This window comes from Gekko japonicus, unplaced genomic scaffold, assembly GCF_001447785.1.
Source record: "Gekko japonicus isolate JY-2015 unplaced genomic scaffold, Gekko_japonicus_V1.1 scaffold3224, whole genome shotgun sequence".
Lineage (NCBI taxonomy): Eukaryota > Metazoa > Chordata > Lepidosauria > Squamata > Gekkonidae > Gekko > Gekko japonicus.
The window spans coordinates 55,109-77,971 of NW_015167634.1; the positions used below are offsets into that span (position 1 = coordinate 55,109).

Consider the following 22,863-nt stretch of genomic DNA (forward strand, 5'->3'; position numbering starts at 1 on the left):
AGCAGGAGGTGGAGCAATAAATAAACTTGAGTATCCAGTACATTTGATTAGCTGCCAACCCCCATTCCCTATGAGTTATATATAAAAAAGCTTTTACTGTGTATATGTGTAGGTCTCACTTTGCACTGAATACCCTCTGTGTGATGAGCAAGGTGCTCAAGTAGCTCATTCCTGTATTCTAACATGTGTGAGATATACACACATGATTTGTGAGAGTGGTGGTCTTTCGTGGCAGAACCTTATAAGAGACATGAAGCTTCTGCTGCTCCTTGTGTCTTACTTTCTCTTCTTTGTAAAATTTTCTACAACAGGTCACATGATTTGACAATATTGTGCCATGCTTCTACATTTCTCTATGGTTCTCTTCCTACCTATAATGTGAGGCAGGAAGTGGGGAGAGCCACAGAACAATGACATTGTCATATGTTGTAGTACACATCGTCAGAGGGCAAAGATACACAGAGTGGCAGCAGTTCCGTGACACTTATAAAATCTAGTTTAACACTCACTAATATTAATGGAACCAAATCTTACAGTTGAATACCCAATTAACATTGGTTTCCATGGGTCTTAACATTCTCTGGTTTGTACCACATAAGTTCAAGTGGAGCAGATGTATGAATAAACTAAACATGTGAAAGAGTCAAGCTGGCTTTGGTAAAAAGCAGTTGTCAGTTGTCGCAACATGGAATAAGTATTTCGCTTAAACATCCTGAGAGCCTTCAGAGAGAACTAGATGATGTTTTGAAATGGAGGGAAAAATTGAATATTGAATATTTTCTTCCTAACTAGTAACTGTAGAAAAGATCTCCCTCAATGCTGAAGGAAAGCACAAACTTGAATATTTGGGGGGTGGGGTGGGGATTGCACATGTACAAATACTCATCCTGTAGTTTAAAAAGCCATGTAAAAATAAAAGTTCACCCACCAAGGGTTCCCAACTAGTTATGATCATAGAGGTAGTACAAGCTTTCTATCACAGTCACCCACACTTCATGATCATTAAGATGCAAGGACAGGGCATATCTATTTGTACAGCTCTGGTCATTCACTTCTGCACAGCCCGTCCTGTTTCCCAACCACTTGTTTCCTCTCCAAGCTCTCCTCCCAATTTAAATCCAGTTTCTCTGTTTACTTCTTGGTGTTCTGTCTTTTGGTATGACAAACATCTTCTCGCTATGCCTTTTCCACACCATGAGCCAAGTAGCGCTATCTTGTATCATCATCTTACGTATTTATATACCACCTTTCTGTTTAATAACAGGTCTGCAGGGCAGCTGATAATAAGTTAAAGTAATACATTATAAAAATAATAAATTATCTCAATAACAAGACTGAAACCTCAAGCAGCCAACCAGCCGTTAGGTGATTGAAACAGATTAAGATTCAAGTATTTTTTTCTAATGCTATCAATCATATTAACAATAGTCACAACAATAGTAGTCCATAGCATATAAAATTATCAGCCTCACACAGGGGGAGTTAGCCCTTCAAATATCTTGGCCCAAGACTGTTTGATGAAGCTTCCCATGATGGGTGCCAATAAGCACTTGCTTTGCATTCAGAATCTGTTATAGCTTCTGGATAAAGGCAGACATATAAAGTGTGCCTCCAACGTAGAGGTAATCAAGGCACAGATGACAGTGGTTATCTCACTTTTCCTAGAGAATGATGCAATTAGCATACCAGTGGAAACTGGTAAAAAGTGTTTCTGGCCACATGCCACCCAACTAACCAGAAACCAACTAAGTCCAGGAACATACCCAAAGTACAAACCCATCCAAAACAGGCCAGACACCTGAATCAGGATTCTTCACCTGGCTTCAGAAATTCCATCTTATATGGATTCTGATTCAGTTTATTACTCAGTCCATCAGTCCATCATTGATCCCAGTTGCCTATTCAGAACTTCCACTGTATCATATCTCTGCTTATGTTAAAATCTGTGGCTCAGTCTTTTTAAAGAAAACAAGAACTTGGAAATTTGAACAATTAACAAATACAACCTGCCCTATCTGGGCAAACTGAGAGGGCAGTGACGACTCAGCTGCAGAGTTTCTTGGATGACACCTCCGCACTAGATCCCTTCCAGTCCGGTTTCTGACCAGGCCATGGGACAGAGACAGTCCTGGTTGCCCTCACAGATGACCTTTGGAGGCACCTGGATTGAGGCAGTAAGGCAGTGTTGTTGTTGTTGTTAGACCTGTCGGCGGCATTCGACACAGTTGACCATCAACTACTGACCCACCGCCTCGCTGCCACTGCCTTGCAGTGGCTTTCCTCATTCCTTCAGGATCGGGGACAAAGGCTGGTATTGGGGGACAAAGGCACCCACTTGTCTGCGGAGTGCCACAAGGGGTAATACTCTCCCTGATGTTATTTAACATCTACATGTGCCCCCTTGCCCAGATTTCCCGGAGGTATGGGTTGGGTTGTCACCAGTATGTGGATGACACCCAGCTCTATCTGTTGTTCGACGGCCAGTCAGACTCTAGTCTCGGAGATCTGGACCTGGCATTGAAAGCCGTGGCTGGTTGGCTTAGACTGAGTCGATTGAAATTGAATCTGATAAAGATGGAGGTCCTGTGCTTGAGTCGGAGTGGGCCAAGGCTAGGGATCCCTCTCCCGGCTTTCGATGAGGCATCATTGGTGCCAGCGCCGGAGGTTAGGTGTTTGGGAGTGCTTCTGGATGCCACCTTGACAATGGAGGCCCAGGTAGCAGCCACTGCAAAGTCTGTCTTTTACCATCTGCGGCTGATTAAGCAGTTGGTTCCCTTCCTTGAACGCAGTGACCTGGCAACAGTGATCCACGCAATGGTCACCTTGAGATTGGATTACTGCAATGCTCTCTACATGGGGCTGCCCTTGTCCCAAATCCGGAAGCTGTAGCTGGTGCAGAATGCAGCAGCGAGGCTGTTGTTGTGTCTCCCTATGCGGGAGCACATCCAGCCTGCCCTAAAAGCACTGCACTGGCTGCCTATAGAATACCAGATTTGGTTCAAGGTGCTGGTTCTTACCTTTAAAACCCTATATGGTCAGAGACTACTTACCTAAGGGACCGCCTTTCCCCACATATTCCCCAGAGAGCACTAAGATCGGGGTCCCAACATCGTTTGGCCCTTCCAGGTCCTAAAGAAACCAGGCTAGCTGTGACGAGGGCCAGGGCCTTTTCTGTGGTGGCCCCATACTGGTGGAATGAGCTCCTGGAGGACATCAGGGCCCTGTGGGACCTTTTACAGTTCTGCAGGGCCTGTAAAACGGAGCTCTTCCACCAGGCTTTCGATTAGGGTGCCGCCACTGATGCCATGGCCCTGGCCCCAGTACCAATACTAATACCAATATCAGTGTTAAATTAACATCTAATAGCCTGGCAAGGACCTGGACAATGGTGGTTGTTGCCATCTGGATGCTGGAAGAGCGCTGCCATAGTTTATTACCTGTACTTCTAGCACTTTGAAATTATGATGGTTTTAAGTGTTTTATCTTTTTAAATATTGTGTGTTTTATTGTACTACAAATATGTTGTAAGCCATCCTGAGCTCGCCTTGTTGGGAAGGGCAGGATAAAAATCAAAGGAAATAAATAAATAAATAAATAAATAAAAACAATCCTTTGCTAATTGTACTAGCAGCTGGATCTAAGATGCCAGGTTCTTCCAACTGGAGTTTTCCCGGACAATCCCTGTAGTGCTAAATTTTATGTTCTAGCACACAGAAATAACGGGTTGCTAGATTTCTTTTAGTGAGCCAGGAGGAAAAAAAGTTTCATCTTACTGTGAAATGCAAATAATTTTTTTTCATTGTCACATACGAGGTATTAGACTATTTTATTTTAAATACAAGTCATATATTGGAGATATACGTGGAGCCTCCCAAAGTGTGAATCATCTCAACAACTTCCTCTTCAGCATTAAAGGAAACTGGAGAGGCCATTGCAGAGTACTTATAGACTGATACTGTGAGAGCTCATAAAAATATGGTAAACAGATCACTCATGCTACAACTTGAGGCTATTTTTTTACTGTCTCTATGTGTAGCTTTTTATTTTGTTTGTACGATGGTCATACAGTACACTCATGTGATGTGAGCAATCCCTATATTATGTCTCCCATCACCTCTCTGCTTTCTGAATGATGGAGCCTCATGGGTAATATACCCTGTATCATTAGAAAAATTAGGTTACAGTCCAGCAACACATTAAGAAATCAACAAAATATTCAGAGTGACAAGACCCGAGATCCATGTGGGTGCTGGTGGTGGAAGCCAGCCGTCAGCCTCCAATCTGGGCATACGGCATGAGAAGCTCCACCCCCAAGACCCCATAAGGGAGTTCCCTAAACAGGGGTGGCAAGCACACCAGCACATCTGTTTGATATAGTGGTTAGAAGCACGGACTCTGATCTGGGAGAACTGGGTTTGATTCCCTACTCCTCCACATACAACTGCTGGTGTAACCTTGGGTCAGTCATAAGTTCTTTCAGAGCTGTTCTCTCAAGGGCAATTTTGAGAGCTCTCTCAGCCACACCTACCTCACAGGGTGTCTGTTGTGAGGAGGGGAAGGGAAAGGGATTGTAAGCCGCTCTGAGGCTCCTTCAGGTAGTGAATGGTGGGTTATAAATCCAACCTCCTCCTCTTTCTCTTCCTCTTCTTCTTCTTCTTCTTCTTCTTCTTATTTCCCCCCACAAAGGATCCATCCCAATGCCAAAAACTGCCCAAGCTGTGATGATGAAATAGCATAAAAAAGCAGAATGATACAGGAAAATATGATAAGCGTGATGAACAAACCAGAACAAGCCATCACACTAAAACCACAAAACAGGGAGGGAAGGGTGGGAAAAGCTGAAAACCCAAAGAGAAGGGGAGCCAGATGGCGAGCAGATTTTTTAAGGCTCCCCATGCCCACTCCAGCCATGTTGGCTTATGTAGCAGACCAATCTGCCCAGCTGGCCTCACACCCACAGCCTGTGGGCAGCATGAGGCTGCAAGCCATGATGCTTCCATTGCTTTACTCACCTCCCAGACCACAATGAGGGACCTGATGAGTCAGGGCTCTATTTATATAGATGCATGTAGACCCTAAGGTTGTCATTTAAGTGGTGTCTACCTTATCAGGAACAGAGGATAAATAACACAGTCTTCCAATCTATTTTACTTGGGGGCCTTAAAATTTACTATAGTTAAGTACAGTGGTGAGCACATTGTAAGAGCACGAGTGTAATATGAGTACTGAGGGTTATATCTATCAGCATTATAGAGGCACCTTTTTGGATCAATGGCAGTTTTACAAGAAGTCTTCAAAGACAGGCCCATGAAGAGTGTGCTACAGCAGACTAATTCTGAAGTGACTAAGCCATGAATGACTTTCTCTTCAGGCAGTTGGTGAGCTAAATGAAGGTTGACTCTAAATGCACTGTGTGCCACAGATTCCATGAGCAACCAAAAGGTGGAGCAAGCAGAATCCCCATGCTTGAGGAACGTCTTCATCAGGAGAGCTATGCCATTTAAAACAAGTAGTAAATCATTGTCTAGTTTTTTAAAAACCCCAGTAACATCTCCGTTGTGTTCAGATTCAGCTATAGTTTGTTAACCTCATCCAAACTCTTATCGTTTCCAGGCAATAATTCAGCACATCCACTGCCCCATCTTATTTGGTATATGGGGTTAAGTGCATGGACTCTAATCTGGGAGAACCGGGTTTGATTCGCCACCCCTCCACTTGCATCTGGCTGGATGAACTTGGGCAAGCCATGGTTCTGTCAGAGCTATTCTCTCAAGGACAGTTCTGGAAAGAGCTCTCTCAGCCCCACCTACCTCACAGGGTGTCTGTTGTGGGGAGGGGAAGGGAAAGGAGTTTGTAAACTGCTCTGAGACTCCTTTGGGTAGTGAAGAGAGGGGTATAATTCCAATCTCCTCCTCCTCCTTTTCCTCCTCCTTTTCTTCTTCTTCAAAGTAGAGCCTTGTATCATTCTTATACTGATAGCACCTCACCTGAAATCTCTGAATGACCTCTGCTAGGAGTTTCATGTGGATGCTAAAAAGCATGGGACAGATAGAGCCCTGTGAGATTCCATAATCACTGGATGACTCTGAGTAGGCTCAATGGCACTGAAATACCATTGCCACTGTCATAGCCCCTAGGTAGGTTGTAATATGACCTCTGTCATAGCACATTCATTCTGAGACTACTCTAGAAGCTATCCTTGTCATTTTATATCCTCCAGCTACCTGGAACACCACAGGGCCTAACAGGCTCAGCTTGGAAGGCATCTTGAGAAATCTAAGAGAACAGCTCTCAGTTTTCTAATCATCATACACACACACACACACACGCATTATATGCATTGTAAAGTTTGTTGTCATGTTCTGGGTGTTCGGCACCTTGAAGACCCTGAACTAATTGGAACGGTGGCATAAAAATGTTTTAAATAAATACATACATAAAACTGGAATAAAATGGCAACCAGGAACTCCCAATTCCATCTAGTCTATACTAACTGCAGTGTCATGTAGTGACTTAACCAGATAAATATCTTCAACTTTTGTTTAAAGAGACAACATATAAATGAAACAGCACCACTGAAACATTTGGTAGTTCTGTTAACCACTCATCTCTATATTTGAAACACTTTTGAATAACTCACAGAGTGAGTGAAATGTGAGTACACATATCATTGTCTGCCTTGGTCCTTCTCACAAAAGGAAGAAAAAAAGTCTTTTTTAATAACCTTTTTTATTGCATTTTGACTACATACTACATAGGGCAGGGAACATGGAAACACTAACTAAAACACACAGCTAAACAGGGATCTGGTATGATACAAATTGCTTATTTCAAAATTTCCCTTAGCTTTAACATTCTAGAAGATAAAGAGTGAGATTAACTGTTTCAAATATATTTCAGTACAAACAATGTTAGCCAAATAAGTGCACTCTGGTACATTAAACTTGATAATATTAAACTTTCAGAATTAATTCATTTTTACTTCTTTCCCCCCCTTTCCCCCCTTAGGCTTATCTTTATCATAGTCCCATCTGACTTTACGAAGTTAGGGGGTGGCTTCTCCCATATCAGATTCAGAGTCTTCTCCTGGGGAGCTGCCCGATGTACTGCTACTGCTTCCTGATCTACTTCCGCTGTCCACTTCTTCTGCGTTGTTGTCCTCCACTTTTCCTTTCTTTCTCTGTTTTTTGATGCTGCTTCCAAAAATGCTTTAGCTTTAGCAACAGAGTCTATTTTTTTCTTTTTTCTCTTTGAAGTTGAAGATAAGTCCCTCTGGTAAAATCCATCTGTAGGGAGCAGTGTTCCCTCTAAGCTGAGTTAGTGTGAGCTAGCTCACAGTTTTTTAGCTCTTGACTCACACATTTTTGTCTCCGCTCAGGAAGGATGGCTCCAGAGCAAACTAATTTATGTAGTATCCAAATCGCTCGCTCACAACTTTAATGCCAGTAACTCACAAAGTAGAATTTTTGCTCAAAAGACTCAACAGCTTAGAGGGAACATTGGGGGAGTGGAATTTTTCTGTTAAAAAAGTTGTCAGTTTTTAATATTGTTCTCTCTTCTTTCTTACCTCAAATGGAATGTCTTTTAAAATTCTCATTTCTTCGCCTTTGCTTTTTAGAGTAATCCCATTTGTAGTCTGGATAAATCCTATAGACCACATCCATCTCACTTTGTATAAATTCCGCCTTAAGGTCTACTACCTGTGCTAGGGTGTTACTTAAAATCTACTTGAGGTTTTCCCCTTTTTGTTCCGGGATACCTTGAAATCTCAGGATATATGATGATTTTTCCATTTGTACTTGCAACAGCTGTTGTTTATCAGAGACTTTTTCTTTTTCCACTGCCTCCAGTCTCTGATTCAATGCTTGTTTCTTAGCATCAACTTTTCTCAAAGACTTTGCTGTATTCTCTGTTTTTATATTGATTTCTTTTAGCTGTTTTTGGAGAGTCTCAAAATTGTTATTAAGATAGGTTATCTGGTCCAGTAGAGGGTGCAATGCAGTGGTTAGCATGTTTGGAAAGTCTATGGTTGCTTCCAGTTTGGAAGCCGATGCTGCTGAGCTAGCAGTTTCTGAAGAAGGTCTCACTTTCAGTGCCATTTTTTCAGCTCAATGTGACCTTGTTTACATTAGGAGAAAGTTCAAAAATGTTTCTGTAGGTTTGTTAAATCTCGCTCTTTGACCAGTCTGCACTCTATTTGTGCTATATAATGCTTTCCAGTCAGCTTTCCCCCCCGCCTCTTAAAGCTGCTTCTTTTTTTTCTCCTGAGATGAGCTCAGCTCAACTCCCTCTGCTTTTAAGTTGAGGATTTGGGGGGAGCTATCTGCTTGGATTTTTGTCTGATTTAAAGGCACATGGACTCACGCTTCATCGGCTGCTTGCTTCAATAAGGTAGGGAAGATTTTAAAATGCTAGATCTCCTGTTGGCTTGTCCTGGTATGTGTCTCAGTCGCCATTGCTGGTCTTGCAGTGGTGGGACCTATTGGGGCAAAGAGGAGCCTCAATCCCTCAGCCATGGCCTTAGGAGCGGTACCTCTCATGCCCCAAGGTACAAGCCCACTCCGAGGGCTTTAGGGGGGACCGGATACATCTGGTTCCCCTCCCATCCACTACGATAATGGGTCACGTTCATTGGAGCTCAGTGAAACGCACCTGTCAGTGATTGACCAAAACCGGAAGCCTCACTCAGTCTTGACCACACGAGTTGGGTGTTCAGTCCCCCCCCCCATGTATAGTAGCTAAAGTCTGCCCTGCCTTTTCTCCATTAAGCTTGATAGAAACATTTTCTCCTACCTCTTAGGACTGTAAACCTCATACTGAGTTTGGCAGTTATAGAAAAATTCATAGCCTCTTTCGGTTTGGTAATCTGAAACAATGCCCATTCTCTAGAATTAGAATGAGTTTTTGATTTGTCTTCCCATTGACAATTCTGCTGGGCTGTATCCAGGAACTAATAAGGATGTTGGTCTGCAGCTTAGGAGGGCAATCATTCTGTTGAAAGATTTCATTTGCAGTCTGTACTTCTTTCTCTGCATCTCTGTTAGGTTGAGGATAGTACTAGAAATAAGACTGAAGTCAGGAATGTCAGGAATGTCAGGAATGGCTGAAATTCTGCTCCTGTGAATTAGGTTGCATCATCAGTCACAAGTTCATCCGGATACCAAAACAAACAAAGGTGTTCTTTAGTTGAGCAACAACCCTGTGACAGGTGATGTCAGGCAAAGGGAATGTCTTAATATACCAAGAATAATAGTACTCAGCAGTCAATTAAATATAGACTGCTGTGTCCACAATGGTTGGCTGCTAACCTTTTCCTGAGGTCTAATGGTTAAGGGTGTAGTGATCAAAGGTTCCTTGTGTTGTGTTCATTTATTTCTTCTGCAGTAGTCATAGGATAACAAATTCATTCCAAAGAGCAGGTCACCATGGCACTGTCTGCTTCACTGCCTCTGTGCATTTAGGTAGACCTTGATGTCCCTTATGAATTTTTCCCCTCATAAAATGTCATAGGGTATTACAATTCTCTTTCAATTCAATCAATTGTCTGTGGTCAGAAAAGTATTTCATACTAACCACTAGAGCATTACTAGCGTACTTAGGCCATCTTTTCCTAATCTAATGTAAGACTTTCTGGAGTTCTGGATCATCTTGCATAGCTGATACAGCCTGTGTTAGGATCCTGGGAAGGAAGCATATGCAATAGAAATGTAAGGGACCCCTCACCCCCCAAGCTATATGAACTGCTTATATTGTAGAACTTTGTGATAAGGCATCTATTATGACCAATCTTTTTCCTGCAGCATAATCTGCTTCTGGATTGAATCTCATCATTCGAATCAAACAGCATTGGTCCTGGAATGGCACTTGGTCTGGGGAGCCTTTCCTTGCATGAAGTTTACCAAAGGTTTATAGTTCAGAAGGAGGATGAATGAAGTATGCCACACAGATACCTTTTGAAAAGTTCTGCATGTCCTAACACTGGCCAGGCATTGCTTTTGATTTATGCATTTAGTGTTTTCTGCTTCTCTATGGGTTCTGGAACAGAAAGCAACTGGCTTCCACTCTGAATAATGCAGTTGCTTTAACATTCTACCTCAGCATTACAGACCATATTCTTTAATTTTGTAAAGGTAGCTTCTTGATCTGATACCCAGACCCAGTAAGTGGTAGATTTCAGTAGTAGCTGTTGTGTTTGTGCTAATGTTGAGATGTCTTGACATAGATAGTTTACTGTTCCCAGAAAATATCTCAGGTCTGTAATATCAGTCTGTGCTTTCTAATTCCACGTACCTTACCTGTACATGGCTTTGTCCTTTATTGAGTAATTACTGGTCCCAAGAACTCTATTTCTCCCTGACAAAAATGCATTTAACTTGAATAAGTCATATAACTTGAGCCAGGTTTGATTCAAGACAGTAGCCAGTGTTTCATCATTGTCTCCTGTCAATATGCCACACATATTAGGATGCTGTCCATGAATACAATGACTCCTTTTTACATAACTGAGGAATTCTGTCATCTTCTTTCAGAAAATCATAGAAGCACCTGTCATTCCAGATGGCAAAAACTGAAAACAGAATCTCCCAAAGGGTGTAGTGATTGCAGTCAGTTTATCACTTTCATTTGTCAGACACAGTGGCGCAAAACTTTTAAGCATCTGAACAAATTATAGTGCCACCTAGTGACTAAACAGTATAATGATAATATTCATGAAGCAAAGGAGAACACAGGGGCCAATGTATCCGCCACTCAAAGAAGCACCAGGGTTGCACAGAACAACCAGGGCATCAATAGAACTATCCAGAACATGATATAGAAAACTTCTAAAGGTCACTTAGAAGCCATCTGGAGTAACCTCCAGCAACAGATGGGTTATATCAGTTCCATTAATCAGTACTATTGGGAGCAACTAAGAATGCAAAATGCCATGAGAATATTGATTTCATTGCTCTAACTTTCTCTGTGATATGATAGCAACAGCAACTAAGCGATTTGGAAACCATATGACAGACCGGTGAAGTTAATAATCTATGTGAAGAGAAGATCAATGGTAATTTATATTTTTGCTGTCTAGTTGTCCTGTGCATGTAGAACATACAGCATTTTATCATCCTGCTTAGCAACCTTAATTTTTCTTCAAGAACCATTTTTCAATATAATTGTTACCAAAATGCCCCATGACCAGTGTCTCCTTCCTTTGTACTACTGAACACTCTATCTGGATAGCATGTTATGTACACAATACAGTCAAAGTATATATTACATATCCATAGGATAATCAGGTCTTCATCCAAGAGTCTCTTCCAGTGGATGATTTCTCCCCCTCATGTTGGCACACTAATTCTGTGAGTATGAGAGCCATCAACATGTGAGCAGTACACCTTAAGTACATCTTAAGAAAGTTCCTGCAAGTCTCATCTACATACTTCTCTGCCTTGGTCAGCTTCTCTATGTCAGTATCAGTATTTCAAGGAAACATATCTTTTGTTTAAGTGGCAAAGAAATTAATGCCCCAAGCTATATGCTCCCTCTATATCTTCCCATACACCTGATATTGTACGCTTGACTAGATAGCCTCTGCACCTTTGCTGTAAAACTAGCTTTTGTCTAAGAAGCTTGTACATTAAAAAGTTAAGTTGTGTGCAGGGGTCGTTACATAGAAAAAGAGCTAGGGGAACTCATTAGCATAACTCATTAGCATATGCCACACCCCCTGACGTCACCAGAAGTGTGTCATAAAGCCACACCCCCTGACATCACCGGAAGTGTGTCATAAGCAGCACCGGCGGTGGACCTGCAAGGCCGGCAGGAGTGCGAGGAAGCCCCGCGAAGGCCCCTCGCCCCCAACGGTCCCGGCCGCCGCTGCCGCCAGCCTTGCGGCTCCACTGCCGAGCCCCATCAGGGCTTACAAACTCCTTTCCCTTCCCCTCCCCACAACAGACACCCTGTGAGGTGGGTGGGGCTGAGAGAGCTCTGACACAAACTGCTCTTTTTCAAGGACAGCTGTGCCAGAGCTTGTGACTGACCCAAGGTCACATCAGCAGGTGCAAGTGGAGGAGTGGGGAGTCAAACCCGGTTCTCCCAGATTAGAGTCCTCCGCATACTGAACCACAACACCAAAGTGGTGCAGTATAGCCTGAGCTCATCTCAGAAGCTAAGCAGGGCCAATCCTCAGCTGGGAGACTAGCCAAGGAGGATTCTGCAGAGGAAAGCTGCGGCAAAGCACCTCCTTTTCTCCCTCGAAAGCCCCCTGCTGGGGTCACCCATGTTGGCTGCGACTTGATGTCAGGTACACGGGAAGTGGGGCTCTCTAGCAGATGGCCAGGGCAGCCCCGGTTTGCCCCCCACGCCCCCGGCTGGGTGTTCATGGCGGGAGGAACGCAACCCTCACACCGCTTACCTGAGCTGCGGCCTTGCGCTTCTTCTTGTCAGGGCTCCTGAGCAGCACTCCTGGGCCTCCTAGCCCCTCCACGCCACCATCGCCACCTACGAGATTGCAAGGGACACAGTGCTGCATTTACCCCCGCAAGGTCACTGGTCTTGCAGGCGACGTTCAGACGCACTTGTGTGCAAGTGGAACTCTCTCTGTCTGTGCACGTGCGTTTCAAACACGGAGTGTCTCCCAGAGAAAAGACTGGCCAGGGATCCCCTCCCCCGGGCAACCGGCCCAAGGCACACAACACCAGCGTCCACTTTCAGGTCCTGTTCCAATCTCCCACAGGGTTCGGATTGAGGTGGATTTTGTGCACCCGCATGCCCTACTGTTGAGCTTGCATGCTGGGAAGGAACCCGGCTGCCTGTGGTGGTGGTGGGGAACACTGAGCGAGAGAGAGACTGGATGTTCAGGCGCCTCTGCTCTTCTCCACACATTCCAGAGTTGCCTGTGTATGTGAGGGGGGGGGACTCTTTTCGGGAAGAAACCTTCCAGACATTTGAGGGGAAATGGAAATACAGAGAATACTTGAATTTCATGATCGGTTTACTGTAGAAATACAAAAGGTGTAACTTAGCAGCTGCATAGAAATTGTGTTCTTCTGAGTGAATCGGAAAGTTACAACGGAGCCACCCTCTGCACCGAAAAGAACCTCAGGGGCTCCAAAGGCCATTCTGATGTTCTGATGTCTTCCCTGTTCGGTGTTTCCCTCTTTCTGCCAATGCAAGGGTGGGGCGGGGAGAGGAAGAGAGAGAGAGGTACACTGCATCCTCCATCCCCCCCATCCTGCCCGCAGGACTCACACCTGGGTCTCCCCCTGCCTGGCAGGGCTCTCTAAGCACCGCCCAGTGGGTGCCCTTCTTCCCAGCCAGGACCCCCCTCGCAGGGGAGGGAAGCGGGTGCCGTTTCCCCCGTGGTCTCTCTCCCCCCCCGCCCGGGCAAAGTCATCCCAGGGGCTGCACCCCCCTGCAGACTTGTCAGCCAAGTGCAGGCGCTATCCCCTCGGCTGGTGTGGCTGTGCAGCCAGAGGAGGGGTCTGCCTTCGCGGCCCAAGGGGGAAAAGGACCCCCTCCCCCGCTGGCCTCGGGCCAGACAAAAGCGGCCTCCACCGCCCCACCCCCCTGGGGGGCTGAGCAAAGGTGGTGGCAGCGGCACAGGCCGGGCTTGCGCGGGGGCTGGGGGCTGGGCCCAGGCCACCCCTCGCCAGGGAAGCCTGCCCGCCAGCCAGCTGGCCGGGGAGCCAAGAAGGGCCGGGCCGGCAGCAGATGGTGCAGCGGCGCCTGGCCCTGGCACGTGGGCACTGCCAGCGTGCCCCTGCGCGCATGCAGAGAGTGTCCCCAGGGAGCGGGCCAGGAGGCCTCCCCGGCCATTCGTCCGTCCGGGCGCCCGGCTTCCATGGGCCAGCGGGTGGGTCGCGGAGGAGGCCAGGGATCAGCGGGGCCTGTTGCGAGGAGGAGGATGAGGGAGGAAGGGAGCGCGCAGGCCCGGCCTGGCATGGCCCTGCCCGCCTACCTTGGGGTCTCTTAAGGGCTGCGGCGGGGTCCTTCTATGTGGCAGAGGAATGATGTGGGGGGATGGGCTGCCCTGAACGGCGATCCCCCGTGATCCCCCCGAATCGATCTCTGTTCAGGGTAGATATTTATAGAATGATGCACATTAAGGAAAAAAATTCTGACTTTTAAATATATAGACACACTGATGATTGTTCAGGGTAGATATTTATAGAATGATGCACATTAAGGAAAAAAATTCTGACTTTTAAATATATAGACACACAGTGATTGTGACTAATCAGGAAAGAGATCTTGGGCTTGTGTTGACAGCAGTCAGTGCAAATGTTCTCAGTGGGTATGAGACATGAAGAAGGCAAATTTTTGAATATTATTCTGGTCACTCCATATCAAAAAGGATATCATAGAGTTAGAAAAGATGAAGAAAAAGACAACTTACGTATTAAAGGATTGTAATGTGAAGCATTTGATACTTTTTTGCTGGGAGGGGGAGACTATTAAGGGGGAATATGTGAATAAAAAGATCCCCCCCCAGAACTCAGGGATATGTAATGAAGGTGATGAGCAGTAGACTCAGGACAGCAAAAGAAGTACTTTTTCACTCAGCACATAATTATCTTATATATTGCATTGTACTTATACTTTCAACTGATAGATGTCACAGAGTAGGACTTTCTCCCAGGGCTATTTTTGGGCAGGAACGCACAGGAACGGAGTTCCGGCTGGCTTCCAAGTTGGCCACACCCAGCAGGAAGCATATGGAGCAGAGGTCCATCAGTGGCTATTAGCCACAAGGTATAGCTAGGGGCTCTGGGGCAAGTGATGCTCTGTCTTCTTGGTGCTTGGGGGGGTCAACAGTGGGAGGGCTTCTAATGTCCTGGCTCCACTGCTGGACCTCCTGATGGCACTGGTATTTCTGGCCACTGTGTGACACAGAGTGTTGGACTGGATGGGCCTTTGGCCTGATCCAACATTGGCGTCTCTTATGTTCTTATGTTCTTATGAGTTCCTGCTGTTGGGTGTGGCCTATTATGCTAATGAGTTCCTGCTGGGCTTTTTCTACAAAAAAAGCCCTGCTTTCTCCTATAGCCCACTGATTCCCCCTCAAATTTTGTTCCTAGGGGTCATTGGACATTGCAACATCAAAGAGGGCAAAGTTGATGTCTGCAGCGAGACAGGAAAATTAGCAGAAATCACCATCCTGTCATTCTGTTGGAGGATGGTTGGATACATGCCACTTTCATTAACTTAAATAGCTTTACAAGATCATAACAATCATGGATGATAAGTCTATCAATGCCTATTATTCATAATGGCTAAACAGACAATCCATATCTAGGGGTAATTTACCTCTGAATACCAATTGCTTTAGCTTCCATGCTCAACTAGTAGACTTTCTATTGTTTGGCCCCTGTGGAGAATAGGATGAACTTTGATCTGATCCAGCTGGGCATTTCTGATGCTTTTATTTCTTAGGAATGTAACTTTTTGCAATACCAAATCTTATGATGTCCATATATCAATAACATTATTCTGCTTTGTATCCAAAACAGGTTATGAGATACATGGTCTAGAAAATATACCAGATGGACCGGCTCTTGTCATTTATTACCATGCTGCACTTCCTATAGACTATATTTTCTTCATATCAAGGCTCTTTCTTCAGAAGAAGATAATTTGTCATACAGTGGTCGATCGTTTTGTTTTTAAACTGCCAGGTGATACCAATTTGTTAACTCTCTAAAGGTTACAGACCAAGGAAGCATGTCAATAACTTTTGGGTCCAGCAAGATGGGTACTCTTTGGCAGTGTTGCAGTTCAATAGCAACCCAATGGGTGAAGGATTGAAGTCTAAGAATGATATAACCACATGCTGAGTTCACTACTACATGACTAATTGTTCTTGACACTGAGGGGTCTTTCAAAGCAGACTGTGATATGTCATAGTTTGTGATACATCATTCAAAAGTCATTTTTTTTTAGATTTGCTCAACCACTTGGGCACACCCAAAATAGTTCTTTGGATCTTGACTTTTATGAATGTGTTCACATAATTGTTTTTAAAATGCCTAACATTTTTATCAGACATCACAAAGACACGTATTTGCTTTAGTTTTTATTCAAATGGAATGTTTTAATTGATGGTCTGAATTCAACAACAAAAAAAGAATTGCTGTCAAACATTTTCTGTTTAATAAGTGTTGCAGATCTTTCCCTTCTTCCCCTCACTCGATCATCCTTTCTGATGCCACGAAAGTTGATTCCTGTGGTCACAGCAGAAGGAGGAGGAGAAGCAATTCCACTCCCTTCTGCTTCCTCAGTGTAGCGCCCTTATCTATAGGACTGTTAATTCACACAGATGGAAAGGATTGCTGGCTAGGGAGGGGGACCGGACAAAGTAGAAATCTGCATCCATCCACACCTTCCATTGATGGATGATTTGATCCAACCTATTCCTAACATCAACTCCCACTTCCTTTTCTATTCTGGCTGATTTAGAAGGACAAAAAAGGGTCAAAACCCCTCTATTCTTACTTATTAAAAACCATCAGCAGCTGACAGCAGAGTCCTTGGATTTTAAGCCTTATTTCTACAGATGCAGCACCATTTTACATTGTAAAGGGGATCTCCTGCAGTGCAGTGCGTTCCTCTGGTCCTAGATGCTTCCAGTGTTCTTCAAACAGCCAAAAAGCACCGGATGTAGTGCATCACAGAGGACCTCCTCTGCAATGGAAAAACAAGGGCACAAACAAAAGCAAGGCTTAGGATATGGATACACACACACACAAATATTCTACATCTCTGTCTGTCTATTGAGCTGAGATAAATTGTTGTTCTGTTCCTCAACATCTCAACTTGCCAATGAGCAGTAGAAAAAGTTTGCAGTAATTTGCACGATGCTTTGTAAAAAGCCATTGTTGAACTGTGGGTTATATTCACAGAATCATAGAATCATAGAATGTTAGAGTTGGAAGGGACCTTGCAGGTCACTATATTAGTACTATATACTATATTAGTATTGGTTATTTTATTATTAACTGAGCAGGCATTGAATCTGTGAGACTCTCTCCTCCTTGCTCCAGCTTGATCTTCTACTGCCTGGAACTAAGACAAGCCTGACCTCTTTGGCCTCTCTCTGGCTTTTAAAGGCCAGTCTAAAGAGAGGTGAGTCCCTCCACAGCTTCCTGGCTCTCACTGTAGTGTTGGCCTTCCCCAAAGATTTAGAAAAATAATTGCTGTAAAGTCTAGCCTCATTCTTCATTATTTTATCTCCACACCTGTCCTCCCCTCTAACAGGTAAGAATTCCTTTACCATGCCAATCAGTCAGGCAATGCCTATGCTGTTGGCCCCAGCCAAACTGTCAATAGGATTCCTGTCATGGCCAGAACACAGCCACCTAGCTGAGCTACTGGCTGGCTCTCCAGCAGCTCAGTCCCACCCATTTTTGGAGAGTACCCCTTCACCCCCAAGATAAATATTAGTGCTGCATTTTATTTTAGAAGACTTCTCCCTTACTGTGCCATGTTCCACTGTTCTGGCTATAAATCCTATATTTCTTTTTTACAGGCTATAGAAGACTTCTAGAATCATTATGTATGTTTTCTGGTATGAAGAAAGATTGTCTCTCTGTTTTGAAAGATGGCAATTTGGTGTCTATTTCACCAGGGGGGGTACGAGAAGCCCTCTTTAGTGATGACACCTATAAAATTATGTGGTGCAACCGTACAGGATTTGCTCAAGTTGCAATAGATGCAAAAGTGGTGAGTACTACGAAATATATGCCGAAGCAACAAACGTATATCTTCCACAATTTTTTTTTCTTTAGAAAGAGTGACTTGGGAATGGAAGTCACATACTCCCTTAATATTCTTTGTATTTATAGACAGCAATTCTCCTCTGATCCGTTCCTAATTCCTTTAGTCAAAACAACTCCTAGTCACTAAGTATGGAGTATATTCTGTCAGTTGCTAAGGGACCATTCTTTTTTTAATCTGAGTGGCACAGTTGTCTCTCCCCTGTAGATTTATACTATTGAGATCTGGTAAAAATTTGTATTCAGGAGACCACACATGGTAGCACAACCATAAGGTTATTTCTCATGCTACAGCTTACCCAATCAGGGCGTGGAAGTAATCATGTAATTTGCCAATATCATGTGATTTCTTAATAATAAATATTAGCATAGCAGCATGGGATGGAGCCATGAAAACGACTCCAGTAACGTGAACAGGCCCTACATTTCTAATTAATTTACATTTTGAATCAATTTACATTTGCTGCAGCCTTCCAACTGCTTGGGAGTTGTGTTAAAATTGTGTTTTAATGCAGGGAAAACTATGCCTACATTCTCACAATTCCTCTCTCTCTCTCTCTCTCTTTAGCCTATCATTCCTATGTTTACACAGAATGTTCGTGAAGCATACAAGACGTTAGGAGATATACGTAAGATATCCTGTGTATCACCCTAACTTTCAGTAGTGTTCTGTTTCTAAACAAGACATTTTATACCAATAGAACACTAGTCTGCTTCATATTGCATAACAATCGGTCAATTTTTGTTTTTTCCATGACAACTGTGAATGGGGTATTTTTCCATTCTATGGGAGTTGTGTGAACGAACGTGTATTCATTTCTACCTGTGGGTCATTTAAACCTAGAAATGAGGGGAGTGGGTCTATTTCTTTTACTGTCCACATCTGTCCCACATTTTTATCTCATATACTATCTTCATCAATGATTCTTATCAGGGCCTAATTAGACATTACAGGAATTTCGTGGCTGCCAATGGCACTAACTGCATGTTGCCTGACATCTTCTCAATAATATGTAATAAGGGAAACTTATGATAACATCATCATCTTCAGCATTTCCCTGCCTTGTGAATGGCATCCAATGAATGCGAATGGGGGTGTTAAAATATAAGGTTGGACTTTGCATCATCTATTAATCTTCTATATGTGTGAGCTATCTAAACATTTTGTTCACATCCTATTAATGTCTTCAAAAATGCTTTGAAATTTCATTAGCAAGTTTCACTTTGCGGTACACTGCTAGATTGCAAAAATCATTAAATGCTTCTCTCTCTCTCACTACACAGGGTACACTGGGTTAGGAGTGTGCATTCAGCTATACTCCAAGCAGAAATTGTATCTGAAATTAGCTGGGTTTTGGGCTGACTCAAGTATATCCAAGCATTCCCAACATTCTGGGAGTAACAAAAATTCATGTCCTGGAATTTCAGGCAGGCACAAGAATGGGGCGGGAAAGAGAGGAACCTGGCCAAGAAAACAGTTTTTATTGGGCAACAGAGATGCTAACAGTTGATGGTCAGGTAGACCTGACCTCCACCCAGAGTTCCCTCTAAATGTCACTAGGGGGTGCTGGTGCGCTAAATTTTAGCTGCCAGCTCAGGGATTTCAAGCTTCTGTTCACACTAAGGCATTTCTCCCCCAGTGGAAACAATGGAGGATGGGGGCACCCACTTCTGGGGCCCATAGAATTGGACCCCCGGTCCAATCTTTTTGAAACTTGGGGTTTTTTTTTAGGAGAGACACCAACAGCTATGCTGCAAATTTGGTGCCTCTACCTCAAAAAACATTCCTCCAGAGCCCCAGATACCCCCAGATTAATTCTCCATTATAGCCTATGGGGCCCATTGACTATAATGATCCCCATAGGATATAATGGAACTGGAAAAATAGATTTTTCTTTGCACACCCGTTATGCTTTTCACTATGATTTGTAAGCTTCCTTGAGTCACAGGAAAAGTGGGATATAAATATTTGAATAAATAATTAGTTTGGTCAGGTTGATAACATTTAAGCAACTTCCTGTTTCTTAGGTTAGGCAGGGTTCTGACAGTGATTGTTCCAGCTCTGTTATACTTGACCTGTATTTAGCTTAAACCGCCCCCCCAAAGTAGACTGCAAGAGTCCCCCCACCCCCAAAATGCTGATATGTTTTCTAAGGCTCAGCACAGGGCGACAGTCAGAGGCCAGATCTACCAATATAGTGGACTAGGAAAAAGGCCCGTTGTGGAAATAAATACAATGGCCTCTAGAAAGAGGCTCTGGGCGGGTGCAGTCTATGGCTTTGTACCTGTCTGAGGTCCCACGCCTCCTGAAACCTCACCCTCTCCAGGCTCCATCCCTCACATCTCCACGAATTTCCCACCTGGAGTTGGCAACCCTATCTCCTTCCCAGCCAATCATCAACCTACCTTTATTTCCCCCTCACTCTTCAGCTTTCCACCCCCCACAAACCTGCAGCCTCTCCCGTGCTCTGAAGCCTTGACTGCTACATCACATTGGCTGTCATATGGGGGCCACCTCAGCAGCATATAAGGATACAGAGCCCACCATTTTCTCCAGGGGAACTGATCTCTGCCATCTGGAAAGCAGTTGTAATTCTGAGTGATCTCCAGCCCTCACCTGGAGATTGGACACATTTTACCTCAGAACAGCAAACTGTTTAGAATGTTAGAAGCAAAAGCCAATCAAGTCGCATATGCAAACGACCTCTGTGTTCCGAGGCAAAGGCCAATGAGGCTGCATATGCTAATAACCTCCATGTTCTGACTGGCTATGGGGGGGAGAGGAACAGCAAACTGTTTAGAATGTTGGAGGCGAGACTCAAACAATGCAGCCAGTGGATAGGGACAGATTCTGAGTGACATACCAGGGCGCCAACCAATTCTGGAGCATGTGGAATGTTCTAGAGAAGTGCCACCAGCATTCGGCATTTATATATAAGGGAGATAGGGTGGATAGACGTGTTCTCTGGCAGCCCAGTCTACCAATACAGTGGAAAGGGGTGGGTAGACCTGTTCTCTGGAGGCCAGGTCTACCAATATAGTGGAAAGGGGAGGGGAGACCATTTATCCAGAGGCCAGGTCTGCCAGTATAGTGGAAAGAGGAGGGGAGACCTGTTCTCTGGAGGTCTGGTCTACCCCCATAGAGGACAACATTTTCTGTAACAAAATTTGACTTGAGTCTGTTTTCTCTTATAATATTTGACTTATTCTTAAAATACAGTTTAAATATAGTTTATAAGAATTCATTCTGAGATTTTTACAAGGTTATGGAAATAATCTAAAAGATTAATTTAGGTGACAGTCAAATATAGACTCACAACTTTAACACTACTAGCTTTCTTTCATTCAACGAGGTAGAATTTTTGCTCACAACACTGTGGAGCTTAGAGGGAACATTGCCTCCACCCATGGTCCTGTGAATTTTAAAAGGGAAAGGACTGAACTGGCCTTGGGTTTACCATGCCTGGATTGTCCCTGCTGGAAGCTTTTCTCCGTCACCAGCATTAGAGGCACCAGATCTTGCCCCATGGCTGGAAAATGGCAAGTGGGCTGGCAGGCTCCTGGACTTCTGCAAGTCTTCACTGTCACAGTGGCCATTTCTTCCCCTGCCACTGGGGAGGGGCTTTTTATTTATTTTTAAATTGGCAATTGAATAGTGTTATATCGATAGACCAGTATAGTACTGAGTTTACTAAGTTCTCTGAGTTCCCAGCTTTCTTTCTTTCTTTCTTTCTTTCTTTCTTTCTTTCTTTCTTTCTTTCTTTCTTTCTTTCTTTCTTTCTTTCTTTCTTTCTTTCTTTCTTTCTTTTTTTCTTTCTCTCTTTCTCTCTCTCTCTCTCTCTCTCTCTCTCTCTCTCTCTCTCTCTCTCTCTCTCTTTCTTTTCCTCTAGCTCCTTCCATTGCACAGATATGCATTTTTCTTTATGTCTCTGCAATGAAGGAGCTACTTTTAAAAAATCAGAGGCTGGCTTCCTTTCTTTTACTCTTTCCTTCCTCACTGCTGTTGCCTGAGGAGGATACAGAATTTTTAAAAAAATGTTCCTGAATTTTAGGAACTCCCCCCCAAAATGCCCAGAAAAAAAATCCTAAACCAGTAATAACACTTCTGAAAAACCAGAATAACAAAAAAATATCCAAAATCAAATTACTACAAAAAATGTCTCAAATACACATCTCTACCTTGTCTAAAGAAATCTTTCTAAAGCAAAAGCTCCATTCCTCACCAGATGCAAATTTTCTAGACATATACCTTGCTGGCATATAGTGCTTTCACATGGTACTTACCCAGCGTCCCCCCAAAGGATAGAAGAGTTGCCTCAATGTTGCATTTGCACCGTATTCTGATATGTAGGATAGGGCCCTATTTCAACCAAAAGAACAATTCTCACTGCTAATTTGCAGTATAATGAAAGTCATTCACAGGATGCATTGCTTGTCTCTCTTACTTCATCTGAAAATTTTGTCCTTTTTCAACCCCACTCTCCTCTATGCTCACAAATGTGTCTTAACTTTTTCAGAATAAATCTTCATTGTGGTTGTATGCATGTTTACTCTGAACAGCTAAGTTCCAAGGACAATGTTGATCAAAAAGCATTTGGGAAGCACTCCTAGTAAATGCTGACTATTACATTACGCATTACATTAATATGGTGATACTTGGAGAGGGGAGAAAGGTTGTTAAAAGCTACATATTCCAACTACTTCTAGTTAGGCCCTCTTTTGCCAATATACTTTCACTTAAGAGACTTGTATATTTAAGTATACACTCTAAAACTCTCTCTTGGTACATCTGCTACCCAACTGACTTTTAAATTAAATTGAATATGCTATCCAATTGACTCTTTCACACAGGAGTACTGAAACATCTGTATGAATATAGCCGGTGGCCACTAGCTCCTGTATATGGAGGGTTTCCAGTCAAATTGCACACATACCTAGGAGAACCAATTCCATATGATCCAAACATAACTGTTGAAGAGCTGGCTGAAAAGGTAAGCTGACACTCTTCTCAAAAACCTTAGAGTACAAATCCCAGTACAGGTCTGGGAAGACATTGGCTGTGATCACACTGGCGGCTTGGTGTGATATGGTGCCGCCTCTAATT

The 22,863-nt window shown here is 43.7% G+C and overlaps 1 protein-coding gene across 1 annotated transcript in view; it reads left to right on the top strand.

Annotated features, from left to right (window-relative positions):
* Window positions 1–22,863, top strand: part of LOC107112864 (transmembrane protein 68-like) — a 40,379-nt gene that overhangs the window by 13,036 nt on the left and 4,480 nt on the right. Inside the window, exons 3-6 of the mRNA XM_015414061.1 lie at window positions 15,498–15,662; window positions 17,513–17,706; window positions 18,328–18,388; window positions 22,611–22,750. Coding sequence (XP_015269547.1) covers window positions 15,498–15,662; window positions 17,513–17,706; window positions 18,328–18,388; window positions 22,611–22,750 — 560 coding nt within the window. The remainder of the gene's footprint in view (window positions 1–15,497; window positions 15,663–17,512; window positions 17,707–18,327; window positions 18,389–22,610; window positions 22,751–22,863) is intronic.